This window comes from Chiroxiphia lanceolata, chromosome 24, assembly GCF_009829145.1.
Source record: "Chiroxiphia lanceolata isolate bChiLan1 chromosome 24, bChiLan1.pri, whole genome shotgun sequence".
NCBI classification, from domain to species: Eukaryota; Metazoa; Chordata; class Aves; order Passeriformes; family Pipridae; genus Chiroxiphia; species Chiroxiphia lanceolata.
The window spans coordinates 4,586,644-4,608,771 of NC_045660.1; the positions used below are offsets into that span (position 1 = coordinate 4,586,644).

At 47.1% G+C, this 22,128-nt stretch overlaps 2 protein-coding genes across 3 annotated transcripts; both read left to right on the top strand.

Annotated features, from left to right (window-relative positions):
- The first annotated feature begins 693 nt into the window (after nucleotides 1–693).
- On the top strand, nucleotides 694–5,030 carry IFNLR1 (interferon lambda receptor 1). The gene is made up of 7 exons (XM_032710311.1): nucleotides 694–790; nucleotides 1,252–1,375; nucleotides 1,616–1,797; nucleotides 2,137–2,279; nucleotides 2,772–2,928; nucleotides 3,439–3,557; nucleotides 3,756–5,030. The coding sequence occupies exons 1-7, from the start codon at nucleotides 694–696 to the stop codon at nucleotides 4,668–4,670; spliced, it is 1,737 nt and encodes a 578-aa protein (XP_032566202.1). The 3' UTR covers nucleotides 4,671–5,030.
- A 3,377-nt stretch (nucleotides 5,031–8,407) lies between these two features.
- Nucleotides 8,408–16,495, top strand: IL22RA1 (interleukin 22 receptor subunit alpha 1). Of its 2 annotated transcripts, XM_032710128.1 has the most exons (8): nucleotides 8,408–8,585; nucleotides 9,230–9,360; nucleotides 10,917–11,049; nucleotides 11,412–11,593; nucleotides 12,803–12,987; nucleotides 13,429–13,564; nucleotides 13,767–13,888; nucleotides 14,326–16,495. In XM_032710128.1, the coding sequence occupies exons 2-8, from the start codon at nucleotides 9,255–9,257 to the stop codon at nucleotides 15,295–15,297; spliced, it is 1,836 nt and encodes a 611-aa protein (XP_032566019.1). In that variant the 5' UTR covers nucleotides 8,408–8,585; nucleotides 9,230–9,254; the 3' UTR covers nucleotides 15,298–16,495. The 2 variants fall into 2 exon arrangements, with proteins under 2 accessions (XP_032566019.1, XP_032566020.1); XM_032710129.1 differs by lacking the exon at nucleotides 9,230–9,360.
- Nucleotides 16,496–22,128: the final 5,633 nt, after the last annotated feature.

Sequence of the window (22,128 nt, forward strand, 5' to 3'; positions counted from 1 at the left end):
GGGATCATGGATCTGGGAGCAGCAGGGATGCTGGCTCAGCCCTGGCAGCTGGTCCTGGTCCTCAGGGAGATTTTTGGTCTCCTGACAAATAACTGGTAACCAAGGTATAGGGAAGTTGCAGCACTGGCATTCAGGAAACACACAGGATTTAGCAGATGGATCCACGTCCTTTCACTTGCCCACAGTGGGAAGGGGCAGATCCCTGTCCCACCTCTGCACCTCACCCCTGCATCTGGGAAGTGGAGTGATTCCCTGGCTCCTGAAAAACGTGATGGTGACAGAAATAAAGAGAAAATCCTCGATCTCCTGTAAACACCGGGCTATCAGAGCACCCCACCCTTCCGTTTTTTATTGGTGGTGGTTATAAATAGATTCCTCCAGCAGTGAAACCTCAGTTGATTTCTATTAATATTTCACAGCCAGGCAGGTACATTCCAAAGGTCTGATTTTTAACGAGGTTGGGCTGGGCTTCCTCTGCGTTCCACAGCCTGTGCCGAGGTGCACTGGAGGGCGTAGTACTGCAGCCTTTCACTCCTCCTTTCCCCAAAATTCCTCTCCCACGGGCTCCTTGCCTGGTCCAACGTGCAGGGCTGTGCTTGGCTGTACCAGGAAGGGAGGGTGTGCGCGTGTGTGCGGGGCATTGACTCCAGCATCCCCTGAATTCATACAGCTTCAGCCAAGAAAAACAGCCCCATGAAAAGGTGTCAAGGGAAGGAAGATGTGACCAGCGGGACATTCTCCTGGAGGGTCAGAGTTCTGATGGCTCTGTGCTTCCTGCACCGGGCTGGAGGTACCTCTTTGTTACTTTTCCTTTCACAACGTGGCTTTGCTTGTAAGGAGGAGAGACAGACACGGGTAAATTTTAAGCAGTTTGAATGGGAATGATTCACACAAAGTGAGTTATTCCATGGCAAAGGCAATTTAAAATCTGTCTGTAGAAGGGGTCTTGTTGAGGGCTTGGTGATGGATGTACTGGTCTGCCAGGAAAAATAGGTGCCAGGAAAGTCCATGTGGCAGAGTTGGATGCTGCACCTCGCTGCATTCCTGGCAGGATCTGCCTGGGAGGATGTTTTATAAGAAATCAGAAAAAAAAATTACTATATCACACCTGCTTCCATAGCCACTTTCCAGTTTTAAATGAACTGAGCTGTTCTGCCTCAAATTTTGACACCACCTCAATCAAAACCGGATGATATTTCCTATCCCCAAAGATATTTTTAAATAATCCACATGATTTTCCCTTTTGATCAGGTCATGTTCGACTTCTCCCTCCTCAGAATGTTACACTACTGTCAAAGGATTTTGAAATGATTGTGACGTGGACTCCAGGAGAAGGGTCTCCCCAGGATGTGACATATACTGTGAGTTATGAAAGGTAAGTTTGATTGAAGGTGTGGCACAGGGCAAACAACTGTGCAACTCTATTAATCAATGTCATAATGATCAGTGACCTTTCACCAAAAACCAAACATTGTCCACGTTGAAAGTGCTCCAAACTCTGAGCAAGATTTGGGACCCATCCTCCCAAAACACTCCCTTCTCTTGCTGCACAAGTTATAGCAAAACAACACGTTTAATATTATGGTAATTGTGGTGTGGCTGTTTCTTCTTTCAGCAAGGATCACGAGGGCAAATGGCTGGAGGTTCCTCATTGCAACAACATTCCCACAACCTCTTGCATTCTGACTTGTGAGCCTTCAAACATCTACGCTGAGGTCCGGGCTCGAGTGAGAGCTGTTTCAGGACGACTCCAGTCACGCTGGGTAAAATCCCGGTTCAAGGATTACTATTCAGCAGGTGAGTCTGTCAGGTTCCAGCCTGGATGGAGGGACATCCCAGCAACAGTGTTGCCTGAGCAAATGAGCAGCTCACACACCACAGAAACAGAAATCAGGAGCTTTGCGGAGCACAAACTACAACGAGCCCTGATCGGTTGAAAATTAAATTTGCAGCAAGAGTTGTCAGAATTTGTTCATCAGAGCTCCAGGTGAACAAACTGGCTTCAAGCTTTCCATACACCAGCAGGGGGATGTGGGGTAAAAAAGCTGTTCCTTTGCCTCCCTCCTGGTGTGGATCAGTCACAGAAAGGTAAGACCCAAGCAAGCACCATTCTCATGTCTGGTTGCTCCGTTGCAGTGGAACTGGCTCCCCCCGTGCTCATCCTGAAGGTCAAGGAGAATTTAATCAATGTGAGTGCCTCCTTCCCTTTGCCCACCTGTGTGGAGAAGCTCACTTGGAAGTATGAACTGAACTACTGGAAAGCTGGATCTGAAGACAAGGTCAGTAAAAGTGGCTCTTCTTGGGGGGAAAGGAGGAACGATGGCCAGCTTGAACTGAGACAGCTTCAAATTTCTGCATCCAGGGCCTAGGGAAAAGGAACTGGCCAGACCAGAATTAAACCAAAGCCAGAGGGAAAAAGTAGATGTGAGTGCATGTGTGTGTGTTGTGTGTGTTTTGTGTGTGTGCCTCCTTATCTTATTATCAGTTCCCCATTTTTATCAGGAAGGGGATGCTACACTACAGTCAATATCTGAGCTTTAAAACAACCAGGTCAGCATTCCCTGGCAGAACAGAGCACAGCACAGCTGGAAATCCCACCCTGGGATCCATCACCCTGGGAGAGATGCTTGCTTGGAGTGTCTCACTGTGCACCTCCCAACCCCTGAAGCCACACAATGTAACGAAGGGAATCATGGGCTGAAATGGTAGAGAAACACCACCCAAATAGTGAAAGAACCATCTCTCCAATCCTCTGTTTTGTTTCCAAACAGAAGAAATATGAAGATAAATTCAAGAGGGACTCAGTGACTATTAATACCACTACACTCAGAGGCAACTACTGCTTTAGTGCCAGATCTATCTATGAAAGCTACCCCACAAAATACAGCGAATTCTCCCCACCAGTGTGTGTGCCATTAAACCACAAAGGTATGTGGACCTTTTTCTGGTCCTTCCCAGAAAAGGATGTGGTGGGACATTGAATGGGATTAGGGCAAGTCAAAGATTTCCACCAAAACTAGCTCTTCAAAACCAACAAAAACAACAGCAGGCTTCCTGTTAAAGGGTTGGATTTTCTAGTGAACAGTTCCTGCTTTCTGGAGAAACATTTTTACTTAAAAAAGCCAACCCTGAAATGTTTGCTGAACGTCCTGGATATTGTACTTGAGTTGTGCTCTTGAGGGAAATTTTGGGAAAAATATGTGAATAAAGCTTCATGTTTTCCCTGATCCAAGTAAAGCATTGGCTGGTATCAACATTCCTTTGTGGCCATGACTTAGAGTCTGATCTTAGGCAGGTCTGTTCTCCTTCCTCTGCATTTGCAAAATACAGATCTTGAGCCCACCATTTTTTGAGATTTCTGAAAGAACAGCTGAATATAAAGCCCATAATTGCTATGAAAACAGCACCAACGGGAGATTATTTTTTCTTCTTCATCAGTGAAGTTCCCACTTCCTGCCACGATCCCTGTGTTTGTCCTCCCCATCTTCCTGATTGGTGCCTTCATCCTCTGCTTTTTGAAACAAGATGCCAAGCAAAGGAAGATACCTCAGGCTCTGGTATGGCCCAGATTCTGGGGTCCCCTCTTGACTCAAAGTCTTGCTGGTTTTCAGAGGGGAACTGGGGAGGAATGTGGGGGGGGTTCTGCACGTCTCAGTTTTATGTTCATAAGTCCCATTTTAAGTAGACTTTCCTGTATCCAAACTTTCATTTTAAAAGCATCACTAACTGACTGCCTCCCTCCTTTTCCCTGGCAGGATTTTCGTCGCTTCCAAGCTGCTGGAGCAGCCTTTCCCTCGGAGCTCAGTGAGAAGGAATTCTGCAGCGATGCTCTGAGCTGCACAGAGAAGCCAAGGGCACAAAGGAAGACAGGCAGAGCCTTAGCAAGGAGCAACCTACCACGAGTGGCTTCTTTCCTATCATCATCATCATCAGATGATGATGAGGAGGAGGAGGAGGAGGAGGAGGAAGAAGACAGCGGTACTTTCATCCCATACAACCAAGTGACTCGCTTTCCAAAGAGACATCTCATGTGCCAACCACCCCAAGCAGTTCAGGGGAAAACAAGTTTGGATTCAGGAACTGGAGGTCTCTCTGAGGGCAGTGAATCTCTGCTTGACCTCAGTACCTCGGGTTTCTCCTCCTTGCCAGAGAGAAAGGATGAGGTGGACACCTCAGCATCCCAAGCAAATGAGGAGGCATCCCTTTCTCACAGTTCCTCTTTAGGGACAATATCCCTCACTGATGTGAGATTCCCAGGTTTCAGTGACCAGCACGAGGCAGACAGGGCTGAGAGCCTGGAAATGACCCTCCTTCATCCACTGATGGAGGGGGTTTGTGCCCAAGGCCCTCCCGGTGAGCACCACCCGCAGCAGGAGGGTCATCACTTCACCAGGTATCACCAGAAATCAATCACTGATCTGCAGGTCCAGATCCACAGGATATCCCAGCTCGGGAAGGACCCCAACATCCAGCTGCTCATCCCCTTACACACTCTGCAGGTGGCAGCAGATGAAGGGATCTCGAGTGACTGTGACAGTTCTACCGAAGGGACACCTCCCACAGCCACGGTGCTGAGTGACACCTTTGGACCTTCAAACACGGGGGACAAATATGATCCCAAGTTTCAATTCAAAGGCTACAGCCATGCACATTACTTGGGAAGGACCTAGAGTATCCAGAGTGCCTGGAAAATTCTGGAGAGCTCCAGATATCTGGGCAAGGATACCTGAACAAGGGCAAATATCTTGAGAGTGACGCTGGTTTTTTATTTATTCACTTGGAGTTTTCTCTGCTGATGTCTGGCCTATCAAGGCATATGACTTTAGGGACACAGAAGGTGTAATTAATTTCCCAGTAACCTCTGTACACTGTCCCAATGTACTGTGATAAGGTGCTCAGGCTCTGATTAGAGCCAGGAGTGAGTCAGGCAGAGGTATCTCAGGAGGTTTCACACAGCAAACAGGCACTGCCTCCTGTTCACCCAGAACTTCAGAGCAAGGGAGCTGCTACATGTGAGTTATGAAAGGCAAACCCACAACCCAGACTCGTGTGAAACCATCAGCTGGGCCCTGAAAACACAGTGTTGTGCCTGCACATTGATTTGGAGGAGATTTTAAACTGTTTATGTCACATTTGCTCCTCCCCAACTGCAGAACTGAACCTCTGCTGGACTGGGAGCACCTTACAGAGACTGTCAACAACACCTGTTTTTTGTGGGATGGAAAGTTCTCTACCTCAGCCTACAGAGATCACCTTCTGTGTTCCAACAGAGGGAGAAATATGCAGCATGTTTGTTTATTTATTTTTTGTTTTATATGAATATACTTACAGAAGCTGAAACTCCTCCTGCTGTGCAGAGTGTCTGAGAGCAATAATGTTTTGATATTTTTATATATAACTCCATGTGTGTGTGTGTTTTTGTGTCCCAGAGCTACAGAGGGTGACTGCAGCTCATCCTGAAAAATATTACATTTTAAAACAGGACCCCACCTGGGCCTTCCTAATGCTTTGGTTGGAGTAGAATCCTATGAGACTTCCCAGACAGGCCATCCTGGTCACTGAAAAACCAGGACTGTGACCCTCTCTCTGAACAAAGAATCACAGAGTGGTTTGGGTTGGAAGTGACCTGAAAGCTCATTTCATTCCAGTCCCCTGCCATGGACAGGGACACCTTCCACTAGCCCAGGTTGCTCCAACCTGGCCTTGGACACTTCCAGGGATGGGGCAGCCACAGCTTCTCTGGGCAACCTGTGCCAGGGCCTCACACCCTCCCAGGGAACAATTTCTTCCTTATATCTAATCTAGATCTCCCCTCTGTCAGTTTAAAGCCATTATCCCTTGTCCTATCACTATGTGCCCTTGTACAAAGTCTTTTTATACTGAAGTATGAAGAGAGAGCCTTTGTGTGGAGGACACACCGAAAAGCAAAGCCTTAAAAGAAAGAGGGAAACACTCCCCAGCCATTCTCTGCATTCAGGGAGAGTTGTCTCAGATGAGGGAAGGGTGTTGATGAAGGGTATTAAAGCTGAAATCTTTAGAGAATCAGGAGAACAATATTTGAAAGGGGAGGGGGTGATAGGAGGGGTTGGGAACCTTTGAAGCAAGATGTGCTAATTAAGGGCCTGAATTAAAGTGGGAGGTTGGAGAAAGGACCCATCAACTAGAATTATCCTTTTTTTTCTTACCTGTCCTCTGCAAAGTGTCCTTTGGTACATCCTGCATCATAATCCCTCCAGTTCATTTAGAAAGATACAGATGATACAAATATAATCACCACCCAATTTCTTGTGCAATCAAGGAAAAACCCCCAGGCATGGAGTTACAGGAAGCTCTGGAGTTGTGTAACCTCTACAAAATTATTTTGACATGTCCCAGCTCTGCAAACAGGGCCTGGGATCAGTTCTTTGTCTTTCCAGGGAGCTGAGGGACAGGCTGCAGGGCCAGGTGAGCTGCCAGGGGGAGGCAGCATCCCACTCCTCCACGTTTTCTTTCAGCAGGGTCTGAGACCTGTTTTCCACTGCCAAAGGGTCAGTCACAGCCAGAGCACAGTGCTGCCTCTTCCAGAGCCACCAGTCCTTATCAGAGCATCAGAGAATCACCTCATTTCGAAAAGACCTGTCAGACCATCAGGTCCAACTGTTAAACCAGCACTGCCAAGTCCAGCATGTCCCCAGGTGCCACATCCACACATGTAGCAGTCACCAGGTTTGCTGCAGCCCCCCCTGACAGTGAGGGAGCTGAAAGTTTGAGGAGGTTTGGAAGTTTGAAGCCAAGTGCTTAATTTCAAACTTGAAAGTAGAGATTTGGAAACCTTCAGGCACCTAAAGATTCCAGGAGGTGCTTCCTGGGCTGTTCAAAAGGTGGCATCTCGCTAGAAATAAGGGCAGGAATGAAGCTGGAAGTTATATTCTCAAAACTAAAGTTTCAGGTACAATCCAAGGTCCCTCATCCCTGCCCTGTCACACAGCAGAGGCACAAGGTAGTGACGTGAGCGAAGGAAAAAAGTGGAAATACTTTAGCAGGTCATTCAGGGAACACCCTAACGAAGAGTTGTACTAATTAGATGTGGGCCACACTGGTGGATAGGTGTGTCTTGTTTAACACACCTGTGAGGCTTTTGCCTTTGTCCAGGTGAAGTGAGAAAGACAAAATGCCCAGTGGTGCATCATGGCATGGTTAATACCCTGTTAATACCCCAGCAGAGCAGGGAACAGAAAGAGCTTCAGGAGCAGACAATCCACAAGGTAAAGAGGGAAGCAGAAGGGGTAGTTGGGGTTTGTGGAACTTTGGTGGCACTTGACCTTTATTCAGTGGTCCAGTTAGTCCTGGGCAAAGCTGAGGGCTGAGGACAGGACCCCCAGCTGTGAAGAGGGGATAAGATAAAGCAGAGGAATGAGCCATGGAGGTTATCCAGTTTTTGAAAAAGGAATAGCCACGCTATAAACAGTCAAAAGCAGTGGCTCAGGGAGTGTCCTAAGCCTCAAATACAGGCTGCATGTGTGAAGCCTTCTCCTCTTGGGATATCTTGGGTAAAATAAGCAGCATGCAGAGGTACCAGTTCTCAAGTGTTCTACACACCTGGTGGTTCTAAACCTGCATCTCCTGGAGATTTCAGTTTTGATGGAAGAAGGAAATGTCTCTCCCTCTTCTGAGAAAAATCTGAACATGTAATTTAATAACACCTTAAATAACTGAGCAGGCTATGGAAAAGGAACTATATCTCACAAACTCCCAGTTCTTACCACCAGGCATTCAGGATATCCCTAACAGAGCTTTAAATTTTAAACAGACACAAAAATAAACTATAGGTCTACAGTGGCCTCTGCACAAAGCATGTGCTCCTCCTGTGGAAAGGCCACCTTCTTTCTACCTCCTTCCTATGTCAGGTGAGAGAACTTCTGCACCCACCTGGCAGGGCAGAGCAGGGCAGACCTGAGGAGCTCGTGCTCTGCCAAGGCTGCAGCAGGGCACGTGCTGGTCATTTGGTTCCCATCCAAGGTCAGTGTGAAGAGTGTGAAAACAAAGTGATCTGGCTGACTTCCACTTTGAGAAAGTATTCAGGGGTATTTCTGGAGGAAATAGGTGTATTGCTTGCAGCAGGCATAAAAGCCAACCAGGTGCACCAGCACTGAGTTTTAATTTCTAGAGTTTCAACAAGTCCGAGTTGCCCGACCAGAAAAGCCAGGCTCAAAGCCCAGAAACCTCAGGGAGGGCTTTCGGGCAGGAAGCTCTCAGCAAGAAGGTATTTGGCTCTTTTTCAAGATTTGGGGGACTTTCTGAGCCTCTGGCTCGTGCACCTTTGTACAGTCAGGTGGGGAGAGGAGCTCCTGTCGTGGCTCCCGTGCTCCCTCACACATGCGCACGGCTCCGCGGGGCTGGTGAGCTCAGATCCCAGGGAAGGCGGGATAGGAGCTCTGCAGCCTGTTACTGAGCAACAAAGCCAGCCTGGCCTCACCAGAAAGAATTTACCTCTCGTGAAAGGTGATTCACCTGCACGCAGGATCAACTGCCTGCCCTCCCAGCCCAGCCTGCACAGGGATTCATGAAGCGATTCCTGCTCGTCCTGGCTGGATTTTCAGTGGTCGGTAAGTCCTGACTTCTCCTTTCCTGTCACTAATTGGGGTGTTTCTGTTTGATCCTGTAGTATGGGACATACTTCTATCATGCTTACTGAATTAACACCTAGAGAGTGAGCTGTTGTCTGAGGTTGCATAAAACTTGTTTTCCATGTTGTTCTCTCCTTTTAATAATTCCCATGTGGGTTGGGGTGCTCAGCGCTTGAAGGATTAGTAGGGAGGCAAAAAGATTCTTTCACTTCAAAGCATTTGCCACTGGTGTGTTACAACCCAAATCCTACAGGAGTGAAGGATATTCCTTGATCTCAGTGGGATTTGGATCAGTCTCTTTATGTCTTAAGCAGAGACACAAGTGAATAAATAACCCTGGTTTTAAAAGAGATAAAAAAATAATGTAATCTGAAAATCATGGAATCATCACCCAGTGGTTTGAGTTGGAAGGGATATTGAAGAACATCAAGTTCCACCCCTGCCATGGACAGGGACACCTTCCACTAGCTCCATCCAACCTGGCCTTGGACACTTCCAGGGATGGGGCAGCCACAGCTTCTCTGGGCAACCTGTGCCAGGGCCTCCCCACCCTCACAGGGAAGGATTTCTCCCTAATATCTACTCTAAATCTACCCTCTAAAAGCCATTTAATCCTACTCCAGATATGGCAAACTCACTCCTGGGATAATGAAGGATAAACTTGCTGTTTCCAAACTCCAACTTGTCATTGTCTGCTCCTGTCTGTGCTCCTGCACCTCGGGGAAGGCGCCTTCAGAAACTCCCAGAACAGAAGGTCTGTCACTGTGAAATATCCTGGTTTTCCCCTGCCCACACTTGACTGTGCTTGTGTTCCCCTGCTTTGCATAACTGTTTTAGTGTGGATAAATGTGGGAAGACAGAGATTTCCTACTCCTGATAGGATCAGGGTATTGGTGACTCAGTTTTCAATGTGCTCAGACAGGGAAACCCACTCCCTTCCTACAGCAGGACGGGGGTGCTGAGCCTTGAACGAGCAGAGGCAGGTGTTGAAATCTGGGCAAAAGCTGGACTAGATTTCAGTCCATTCCTGTGTCATTTCCCTGCCCAAATGCCACACACAGCCCTGAGGATGGATCTGTGCCTTTCTGCCTGGCTGTCCTCCCCTGCAGCCAGCTGGTTTAGCTGCTGGCACTCAGCTCTGCTCCAGGGAGGCAGCGGGAGGGAAAGCTTGGAGCAGGATCTGGATGTGATTTAGCCTCTGCTCCTCCACAACTGCTCAATGGGATCTTGTCCAAGTCACCCCCATCCTGTCCTCAGTTTTCCCTCCCTACTTTCACTTGCTCACCCCCTTTTCTAACAACGGATCTCATTGATTTTGAGCCCCATGGTGGGACTGATCACTCTCAGCAAGCACAGGCTGAAGCCCACCCATGCTCCAGGTGTTCATCAACACCACAAACTGGATTGAGTAATGTATAAATGATCTACCTTTGAGGATCTCTCTGTAAATTGAATTTACGGAGCTTACAAGTCCTGAAGGTTGGCCTGCAATTTAGAACCTTGTGACTCAGCCTTGGGAAATTTTGCAGTGTTTATTCTCACAGCAGGAGACAGAAGTCTGTAGGACATTTCTGCAGCACCTGCTCAGAGCCAGTTTGCTGCAGGGGGACTATGGTTGTGTCCTGCTCTACAGGGCCACGTTTGTCAGGGACAGGTGACATCCCTGCTCACCAAAGGCAGAGCCCTCTCTGTGGGGCAGAGGAGCAGGGCTTGGGAAGCAGGGAGCTGGGTGAGTTTTTTGCTTTCAGCCTGGCACACCCAGATCAGAGTCCAGACGTCGGGTCCCTGCGTGTCACTCCACAGATCAACCCAATAAAACACGGAGCAGGAGAGGTCAATGGCAGCCACATCTTCAGGGATGTGAAACTGAGCTCTGCAGGCCACTTCCCTGAGTAGGGGCAGAAAGCAGAGGCATTCATAGACATGATTCTGGTCTTGAAAACAGGTTATTATTCTTATTTTACCATTATTCTTATTTTTACCGGTTTTGTTTTAACTGCTTTAAAAGAAACTTGACAAGAAATTCAAGGATTCTCTCTCTGGCTTGAGTTTTTGAGGCCTTTCTGTGTAACTTCCTGCCTTACATTTCTTAGGGATGAGTCAACAATCTGCAAGGTGTATATGTGGTGATGTGTGCAGGGTTTGAAGCCTTGTTCTGCTCAAGCTTCTGCTTTGCAGCCCAGCTCTAGCAAAATATCAGGAAGTGGCATCCCTGATATTTCTGTTCACTAAACAGCACCAGACCCACGTTCCTCTGAGGGCTGAGATGCCAGAATATGCTTTTTAATACCAGTTTCTTTGCTCCTCCAGGTATTGTGAGTACAGGGAGACCATCATGTCTGAAACGTGCAGTGTTTTCTTCCACGAACTTTGAGAACATCCTGACCTGGGAAACAGAAGCAGATATCCCCCCTGGCACTGTATTTGATGTCCAGTACAAACAGTATGTGAAGTTTGCTTCTTTTTGGGGAGCTGTGCTGTTCTTAGGGAGAGAGAGAAGGGCCAAGAAGCAAAAGCTGGTTTTGCTGTTTTACTGCTACAGAAATGGCTCTGCTTGGAGAAGAGCTCAGTGAAGAACAGGATTATTCAAAGTGGTACATGATGCTCAGTTAGGCAAATATTTTACATCTTAGGCTACCAACTTTACTCCCTTACTGAGCTACTCTTTGCCTTCAGCAGCTTCCTCCCCTATTCCGTCATTCCCACGCAGGTGTGAACAGTTTTCTGCCTCCGGTCGCGTCCCACCAAACAAACTAAAAGCTTCTTGTTGGTTTTTTGTTGTTTTTTTTTTTTTTAAAAACTCAGGTATGGAGAAAAATCCTGGCTTCCCAAGGCCGAGTGCCAGAGTATCACCCAGCACTTCTGCAACCTCACTGGTGAGACAGAGAACTTCACAGAGCATTACTACGCCCGGGTGAGGGCGACGGGCCGGGGCGGCTGCTCCTCCGGCTGGGTGCGCTCCGAGAGGTTCGAGCCCAGGAAAGAGAGTAGGTACCCAGTCCAAAGCCCCCAAATCCTGCTTGCTGGGGAGCCAGCCCCGCTCTCACCGGTGTTTAGGGTAGCACCTCCCCTGATTTCAGTGTTGGAGGGCTCCTGTGCTTGCCAAGGGAGGGAGAGAAGGCCTCAAGGTTTGGTGTCGGGGCAAGGAGGCAAATGAGCAAATGGGCTCATTTGATCCGACATCAGAGTGGGACTACAGGGGAAAAGGAGAAGCCAGGTATCTCTGATTCTGTGAGTCTGTGACCCCATGACTCTGTGCCCTTGAAGGGAGAGCTGCTATTAAGGCTGATGAGAGGCAGAAGGAAACTAGTAAGACACAACCCAAGGACAGCCAGTAATACAGTCCCAGGAGCTGTGAAATGTGAGCTCCTGAAAACTGGGATAAGCATCCAGCCCCATGGATACTTCATGTTCCCAACCCTTAAGTGAGCCCTCCTACAGACACACAGCACATCCTTTGGAAGCATTATTGGTTCTGAAACTAAACTCTTCCCACTGCATATTCACCCAGAATAATTCAAGGTGCCAGTCAGTGATTGTGAAGAGCCTTCAGATCTTTGCACCAAAAGAGCCACAGGCTGCTTTGGTCATTAAACACTCACTGTCATTGCAGTGTGGGCATCAGACACAAGGTGATCCTGCCTCCCAGAGCTGCTCTTTGCAGCTTCATGTTTCCAAACTACAAGTCCATGAAGGAATCCAACTCCTGCTCTTGGAGCTGCTGTTAGAGCTGGGGTTAAACCTCTATTTAGTGTTGGGTGTAACATGTGCCTGTCACTAGGGATAAGTGTAGACACAAAAGACCTGAACTACTCTAAAATCTGGCATAGGTTGGGAATAGGAGTTTTGTCTGAGTGCCCTGTGGTGGGATTTCACACCATCACACACACTGGGAAGGTTGTCCCTGGGAGGGACGGGGAAGCAACATGGAATCACTGAGAACAGGGTCCTAAGGAAAAGCCTGGGGCAAGAACTCCTAGGAACAAACACTGACTAAATGTGGCAGAACCCCAAAGCACCTGTGTCTCCAGTTGCCTGACTTTTCCCATGCTCATACAGCTCAAACCCTTGTTGTGCATGAGCAGAAGTAATAATTTCAGTAATAATCTGGGGGGGGGGTGTTGTGTGTTTAAGATGATCTGATAATTATCAGCTTTACCCTTCACAGCTGACAGTGCCTGTTGTGTCTTTCCCAGCTGTTATAGGAGCACCACAAGTGGAGTACATTCCCCAGGTACGGTCCATAAAGTTTCTCATCCGGCCCCCCTACACTCCCCTGAGGGGGGAGGACGACCGTCAGCTCACCGTGGAGGACATTTACAGCAAATTTGGGGCTGTTGGTTATCACCTGACAATATTCAACCAAAGGACACACCAGCAGGTAAAGCACAACCTCAGGCCTGTGATTCTCTAAATCACATTTTGGGTAAGATGGAGAAGAATCTCAGAGCTTACACACGATGGAGGAGATTTCTGATGGGACAGGGAAAGTCTTGGAGTCTTTGGCTCTCAGCAGACAATGGGAACTTTAAGCATTCCTCTTAAATTCTGGAAAAGAAACTGGAGTTTCTGAGGGTACTGTGACTAAAAAAAATTACTTAATTAGTTCAAGTCTCGAGAAACTGAAATGCAAAATTAAAAAGAGCAACAACAGAAAGCAAAGTGATGTAAATATTTAGAATTCCATACGTACAGAGTAATTATAGCACTAAAACACCTCATCAAGTAAAATAATATTTTATGCTGAATTTTGCAATCTGATTTGAAGAAAATGTAGCATTTAATCTTTCTAAAATACAGATTTTACCTTTGTTTTCAACAGCGGACAAAGAATGAGCACAACAAAGAATTTGAAGTTTCCGACTTGGACCCAGACACTGAATATAATGGAACAGTTTATATGTACCTCCTCCAGAAAAGCAGCAAATCTCAAGTGTTTTGGGTTAAAACACTAGAAGGTGAGGCTGTTCACTCTGCTGATTGAAAAGTCCAGCTGGGATACTGGATGCACAAAATACACTGATTTTCATCAAGGAACACCGACTTAAATGATTTAAAAATTAAGTGCTATGAGACGAAACCTATAACATCATTTAGCTAATCTGGTGCAGCTTTTCTAATCCAACCCTCTTTCCACTTGTTCTCTTCCCCACTAACCAGACAAGACATGGGTTCTCTACAGCCTGGTGGCACTGGGATTCTGTGCTGGGCTGGTGTTTGCTGCTGCTGGTTACGTGATCTACAAATACGTCAAACAACACAGTGCCCAGCCCATGGCTCTGGTGAGTGTCCATCAGCCCCTGCAGCAGAGCTTTAAGATCATAAAATCCCAGAATAGCTTGGGCTGGGAGGGACCTGAAAGATCAGGGATTCTCACTTATCCTTCACCTTCCACACTGAGTGCTGGGTCTTCATGTAGATGAGCTTAAGGGATAATAAAGTATAATAATAAAATAAAAGGGTTTTTCCACACTATGCATAAGTTAAAGGAGGAGTTTTCCTTTAGGATTGCACAGTTGATACACAGTGAGAGCTGCCTGTATTCCTGTGAGAGCTCATTCCCCAGGAAAAAAGGAGTTCTGTCAGCAGAGCAGGTCCCTGGTGGTTGTTACTGGCTCTTACTGACACTTCTCCAAGGAAAATTTTAAAGAACCAAAAGCAAACCTTCAAGGTTACAGCTTCTTGTTAACAACTCCTGCTTGTTTGTCTACTCCAACAGGACTTCAGAGGGATTTCATCGTTCCAGCCTCTCACACTGACCGTGGAGCACATCATAAAGCCCATTAGTTTATCCAAACCTTCCCTTTTCACCTCTGAAGTGCCGCTGCCTCAGATCAGCCAACAATTGGACCGAGCACTGGAGCCACCACAGCCTTCCTGCCCCCCAGAAAGTGGCTACCAGCAACAGGCAGAGGTGCCAACATTCCAGCTGCCCCCTCAGCCGTCCTGCAAGGAAATTGCAGCTCCAACTGGTTACGCTCCTCAAAAGGCCCAGCAAAGCATCCCCGCTGCCACATCCAGCAAAACCCTGCCCCTGACCTACGGGCTGTGTGTGGAAGGCACAGACCACGGGTACGAGAATTTGCAGCCAGACCAAACGCTTAAGGAAACCTCTCCAGGTCGTTTTGTTGATGGCAAGCTCACGACCCAGGTGCTGGGAAAGAGCTGCAGCAGCTGGAATTACAGAGAACAGGAGCCAAAGGTGGCGTTGTGGGGGAGCAGGGGCAGAGCAGAGCCAGTTCCCTTCCAGGGGAGCCCTGGGCAAACGCAGCTGCTGCTGCAGAGTGACAGGGTGGAAAATCCAGTGCCCCAGTTGTCCCTGTCTTTGCTGAAACAAGGAGGATGCTACAGACAACAGGCAGCAGGACTGCCACTGCTCCTGCCTGCGGGGAACGCTGGCACAGACTGTGCTGCAGAGCAGGAGCTGTCAGCACCCCTCCTCTCCTCCGTCCGGACTGGTAACCACTCCCCTGGAGAGGACAACACGGAGCAGTGGATGCTGCCAGATCCATTCCCACATCCTGCAAAGCAACTGCAGCTCCCTAAGACTCCAGACATGGAAATGTTCCCGGCAGCAAAGGGACTGAGCTGCACAGACACTCTCCCAGGCTGGGGCAGTGGCACTGCTCTCACTGTGTTCTTCAAGGATTTGGAGTTAAAACTACAGGGGGATGAGGATGGGAACACATAATTTTGTTAGGATGACAACGATGTTAAAATCCAGATGATGTTTTCTTGCAAGAAACGGAGGCAATGCAATAAAAACAGCTAATCCTGGATGGATTAACACAGCACAGGGTTGTCAGACTGTCCCACCGTGGAGATTGGTACCTTTACTGACATAATTACTTCTTGGGTCACTGCAATATTGTCTTTTCACTTATTTTTTGCACATTCTTCAAACTTATGAATTGGATTGCTTTAAAAGCTGAGTTAAGATTCAAGTTCAAATTCCAGATTCAGTTTACTGAAAATTTAGCAAAATTTACAACAGAAACTGCCTTTGCCCTTTACCAACACCAAAGATCCAGGTCTAAGACATATCCACCCTTTGAAGAAATTCAGGGATGCAAACCTAAAAGAATGAAATGTACCATGGTACAGTAAAAGAATTAAATAGAGATTGGTGGATATATGATTCTTGGAAAACAGTGGGCTACTTCCCTGGAATGGACTTAGTCACTGAACTGGGTAACAGCTCCTGATGCAGCAGTTCTGTGAAACACATCCTTGTCCTGCTGTGCTCTTTAAAGCCTTTACCACTTGCACAGTCACAAAAGGCAATCTAAATTCTACTTGTTCAGGGGACAGGGGAGGAAATTTTTTTTCATTCAGAGGAAGGAAGAGTTCAGCCTGTTGATTTCCACTGCTGTGGTGGAAAAAAATGTGCGTGATGACATCAGTTTTAGGGGAGAACCGAAACCATTTATAGGAATAAGCAAGGCTTGAATGGTATGGGGAAGTATTTGCTCAAAGAGCCAAAGGCAAAACTCAGGGGCAAAAAAAAAAAACAGAGGCAAAACTCAGCTGTTCTCACTCTAAGTGCACTTGGGTGTTTTCTCACTCCAGGGAAGCTGAAGCTAAAGGCTGAACTCCTCTTGCTTTGGGGTGATTTTGCAAATCAACCACGGCCTTGTGAAGTAAAGATTTTTGATGATTCAAGCCAGGATTAAAGGACTAGTCTCAGAAACTTTCCAGACAAATGTTCAGCTCTGAACTGCAGCAGCAGAACTGACAAAGCACAGTGGCCATGTCGTGTGAGGCCAAGAGGTCCAGGTGTGGTGAGGAGCTGTCATGGCACAGGGTTGGAAAGGTTTAAATACGTGCAGGGTTTGGGCAGAGACCAGAGGGACATTTCCATCCCTCACTCCTCTTCACACCCTTCAGTCCCAAAGGGTTTGTGGAATGTCCTGTGATCTGTGTCGTGTGCTCTGTGCCCCAAAACACCGACACACAGAGAAACTCTGCAGCTACAGGAGCTGCAGCAGCCCAGCTGTGCTGATTCCAAGGAGTGTGAGACCCCAGGGGTAAGATTTTTCCCTACTAAAGACCCCTGGAGAGGCTTTTAAAGCCAATGATGCCAATTACCTTATTCAGAGTTGCCTGTGGGCTGCATATCTTGTGTCAACAACATTCCCAGCCACGCTGCTCGGGGAATAATCAAATGCCACAATGTCAGCATTTTGGCTTGTGTTGTGAAACATAACCCCCAGCACAGGATCAGTATGGGCAGCCTCGTGTGGAAGGAACAGGGGCCTTGGGAGAGCATTTGAAGATGCTGTTAAAAAATCCATTCTTTTCTGTTTTAAAAGCCTTTTCAATTCCATCTGCAGATCCCCTGCCACAGGGTCTGGCCATGTCCAGACTGTAATAAATGTATTGTCTTGGTGGAGGGGAGATGGAAACTGAGGTGCAGGAGTCTAGGAATGGGTTTTTAGAATGTCTATAGGTTCATAAAGATGCAAAGTATCCCAGAGCTGGGACATCCATCTCTCCCTCAGGAACCTTAAACACATTCAAGGCTACATTGCCTCTGACTGCACAGAAAGGCTGTGTATGGCAGGAATGATTTCAGTCCCATCCCATCCTTCCCAGCAGCAGCTGGGATGGTCAGGGATCCCAGGCAGGAGGGAGGCTCTGAGTCATGTCCCAAGGAGGTCACTGACTCCAATATTCCTGATTTCCTGCTCTCACCATGGCTTAGTCAATGTTTATCTTTTAGGCCTTGATCTTCTAAGCAGAACAACATTGGTTCTTGTCTCATGAGTCACCTCTTCAGTTTTACAGGAAGATCAACCCTTCTAAAACTGTTTCTCTCCAGAAAATCTTGGAAAGAGATGTTGACGCTATTGAACTTCATTGGAGCTGCACAAGGAATGTGTCATCCATCCCTCATCAACCTGTGCTGACCTCACTGCCTTCAGCTTCCCTGCTGTTCATAACCAAGCTGATGCCCTTGTTTGTGTCAAACAGCTGCTCCAGGACCTCGTTATCTGTGTCTCCTGTGTACGAACATATTCAGATTAAACAGCAGAATTTCAACATTGTTTCGAAGGTCATCCCATGCCAGCCATCTGTGCCCAGCAACACGCTGTTCCTCAGCTATCCTGGCTTTTCCAGATAACAGTTCTGATAGCTGCAGATAATAAACATGGGAGGGCCCTGCCATGAAGCCCGTGGGTATGGCCAGGCAGGTGTCCCGGCGATGACAGGGGAGCGTGGCAGTCCCAGTTGTCCCAGGGACATCGGAGTGGCAGGAGGCAGCTGCAACCCCGGAGCAAAGCACTGCTCTTTGTCTTCCCAGCTAAATCTGGGAGCTGTGACTCCCTCCCTCCCAGGCCAGCAGCCCTGCTCAAAGCTTAGCAGGGATCCTTGCCTCGGGGATGAACGAGCTGTGGGCTGAGGCTCCCATTCTCCCTCCCTCCCTGTTCCTTATTTTGGCGTTGGAATGTGCTTGAACACTATGGAAAAGTCACTGATGGTTTTATAACAGGTCCTCTGAGGAAAATCTTAACTCAAGGGACAAATGAAAAGCTCCAAATTCTGGAGGCAGAATGAAGCAGAGTTCATAGAATCACAGAGCATGCTGAGCTGGAAGGGACTCCGAAGGATCACCCAGTCCAACCCCTGGCCCTGCACAGACACCCCAACAATCCCCCCCTGTCCCTGAGAGCGTTGTCCAAACCCTCCTGGAGCTCTGGCAGCCTTGGGGCTGTGCCCACTGCCCTGGGGAGCCTGGGCAGTGCCCAACCACCCTCTGGGGGAAGAACCTTTTCCTGAGATCCAACCTGATCCTGTCCTGGGACAGCTCCAGCCATTCCCTGGGTCCTGTCACTGGTCACCAGGGACAAGGGATCAGTGCCTGCTCCTCTCTATAAATATATCTACATAAAATAGATTTTTTGTCTTAGTTCTGGCCTGCCAGCATTGCTGTCAGTGATGGGCCAGTGGTGCAGCAGGGCTGCAGCTGCTGGATCTTAGTGCTGAGCATTTAAAATGTCCATGTGTATCTTCTTTCTCCTCAGTCTGAGATAATGAGAGCTGTGAGACATGATTATTAGATGTTTTTGCAAAAAAAAGGTGAAAAAAGTGGTCAGCATTCATATGAGGAGAGCATAAGATTCTTCTTAAAGCATACAACGAGGGTTGATGTGACAAAGATGAATGAAGTTATTAATATTAAGTAGAATAAACAAATAACTACCCATTAATTCTCATAATATAAAATTCAGGAAAGCACTAGAATGATCATGGAACTCTCCAAAACCAATGGAAGAATAATGTTCTTTCCCTTTGACAGCTCAGCTCATAACAAAGCACATTCAGGCCTGCCTGCCCAGTTGTTCCTGTTTGTTGCTTTCTTAGGAATGTCTGAAACACAGCCACCAAATAACCTTCCCACCTGGAAGTCCTTGTAGTTCTAGTGCTGATCCTGGGTTTCTTCTTTGGCTGGTGAAGCAAACAAGGCTCTTGGAAATGGATCCTACTGATCTGGGCAGGGTGACTCAACCTGGGCCAGATTTGATGGGGGAGTTCATTTCCATAAGGCCTCTGACACCACAAAAAAATATCTCCTGCCTCTCACATTGCTGGGAAGGGTTTATCCTGAATGCTGGAATTGCAAGATCATCTCAAATAAATGGAAAACCAGCACTCTGTTCTATGACCCCAAACTCTCAGACGCCACCATGGGCAGCTGGATACCCAAACTCACCCTCCACTGAGGCACCAAGGTTTCATTTGCCTGTAAAAAGGAAAGTTAAACAGTCACAGCTGACCAAAACAGAAGAGCTGCTGTAGCTCCTGGTCTAATTATAAACTGACAAGATTTGCCTGGAGTTGCCATTCACCAAAGAGATGCCAAAGCAAATAACTTCACTCTCTTACACAGCAGTGGCAAGGTTAACCCCAGGGAAATCCCTGGAGGAGGTTAAAATACTCATCATTCAGTTCAGGTGCTTTGTGAGCTCTGTCCTAAAAGAGCAGAGGATAATCCAACCCTGTGGATTTTGGAGGCACCTGTCTTCCCTTCCATCCTTTGGCAAAGGGAATAACTGGCCTGATTTAGAGGGAGTTTGGGAGTCCTTGGCACTGCAGTGACCACGCAGGGGCTCCCCATTGTCCCGGGGAGGGCAGGGCACGAGGCTAAATTTGACTCCAGGATGGGCACTCCAACATGGGGAACATTCTTTTGGGGAGAGTCATTCTTAGTGTCATCACCAGGGAGAAGGGAAGCCTCCTTTGTCCTCTCTCTTGCCTGAGGACAGGAGCTCTCAGCAGAGTCTTCACTGGGTGAGTTTGGTTTATCTGTAAATAAGCTGCTGTTTGTTGTGAGATTTTATAAGATCTTCAGAGCAGCATCAGTTATTTTTTTTTTTCATGACAGCTTTGTCTGACTTGCACTTCAGAAATAGACTGTGCTTTGTCATTGTGTCTGCTTTAAAGTGTAATTGCTGTTTTTCTGTTCTGTTTTTCTGTTCTGTTTAGAAAATAATGCATGCTTGAATTGAAAAGTGTAGGTTGTAGCAGATCAGAACTCTGTATCTTTGCACAAACACCAGATTATAAAGCACTGAAATTTGTCCAGGGAAAAATAAAAAAAAAATTATATAGTAAAAATTAATCTGGATCAGTAATTATTTGTGAACATGGACACAAAGATCTGATGCCCAGGATGACAGGAGTCATTCTGCAGCTGAATCAGTCCTGAAGAGACCAGTATTCCATGCAATCACAAAGATATTTTCCCATAAAAGCCTGTTTTATTTTCTCTCTCTTACCCAACATTTCTTTGTTCCTTCCAAAGTTAACATCTACTAAGGAAATATTATCATGTTAATTCCTTATTTTCATTTTCATGTTGGGATATTTTGCATTTACCAGGACAATTGTGCTTTTCCATGGGCTCTTTATAAATTTATTTACATCAACAGAAAACTGTACAAGTGAACAAAATAGCATGAAAAATTGTCCTGGTGAAAGCTGAGGGGTCTGTATTTTTTCATAGAGCTCGGATTAGAAAGCAGTAAAGCTAAAATCCAGGAGGAAAATTTGCCAAGGGAAAATTTCAGTCATGGAACATGAGCTAGGGAAAGATTTACAAGTATGTTTGAACAAATTTTATTCGGCAACAATTGCGTTTGCAAAGCTGCTTTCACAAAGCAACCCGAGCTTTCAGAACTTGTAAATGTGCACAGTTTAAGGCTTGTGCTGTGTGGGTTTGAATTAAATGAGGGGAGAGGGAGATAAGGAGGGACAGACTTTTAAAATTTAGTTTAGTTTAATGCCCACCCGTTAGTCAGAGCCTGAAAGCAGCGAGCTGTGGATTCCCAGAGCAGGGGCTGCGGCACAGCCGGGGATGGATGGAAGCCAAGAGTGCCAGTGTTTGCTCCAGTGTTTGCTCCAGTGTTTGCTCCAGTGTTTGCTCCAGTGTTTGCTCCAGTGTTTGCTCCAGTGTTTGCTCCAATGTTTCACCTGTCGGAGCAGGATCTCCCTGGGAAGCTCCTCTGGTCACTCTTTGGGAAAATCCTGCTGCTTGCTGAGCAAGTCCTTTCAGGCTCACATTCTGAAGGATGCTGTTTTCTCTGTGGTTTATCAACCTTTCTATAAGGGTAAGAAGTGATGACTGATCTCTCAGGATGCAACCAAAGGACTGGAGAAAGCATTATCCTCCCAAAGTACTGGACTGTAACTGTTCCTGTCAGCAGCCTGGGAATAGGGAATTGCAGGTGGGAACAGTGCAAAGGAGTGCTCTGTCTCAGCAGCTGGAACTGGCTGAGCATCCTGGGCTAGTGGAAGGTGTCCCTGCCCATGGCAGGGGGGTGGAATGAGATGGGCTTTAAGGTCCCTTCCAGCCCAAACCATTCCATGATTCCATGATTTCTGCACAGCAGCCTGTGTGCTTGGCTCAGCAGCATTGCCTTATCTAATCCCTGGCACATCCAGGCAGGGTCAGGTGTGATCACAGCCTGGGGGTCACAGGCTCTTTGCCATCACAGCTACCCCTGCAATATAGTTTCCAGCCTGAAAATCTGCTTATTTCCTAAATTTTTCTTCCACATCTCATTATCTGATGTTCCATATCTTATTTTTGCCCCTAATCTTCCATGTCCCTCTGGTCTCCCTCTCACAGTGCTCCTCATTTGCCTGTCTGCTATATTGGGGGTCTGATCTAATGGAACTCCCCGGGAGAATATCCACCAGATTTAGAGCACAAGATCAGTCCTGGGGAAACAAATCCATCCACAGGGTGCTGCCTACTGACTGTTCTGTTACAGCTTCAGCTGCCTTGAAGGACTTCATTTCTTCAGCTGATTCCATTTTTCACAGAAGCACAAACCCTTCTCATAGTGTGAAAGTCAGCAAATGGTGTCATGTGAACTTTCACTCACAGCCCCTGAACGTCAAAGCAAAGCAAGGACTTAATTACAACTCTGGGGTATTCTGTTGAGGTGCCTTATTTGAAAAACCACTTTATGTTTTATTCTATTCCAGCTAAAAAGTTCATTTCTGACTTCCCAAC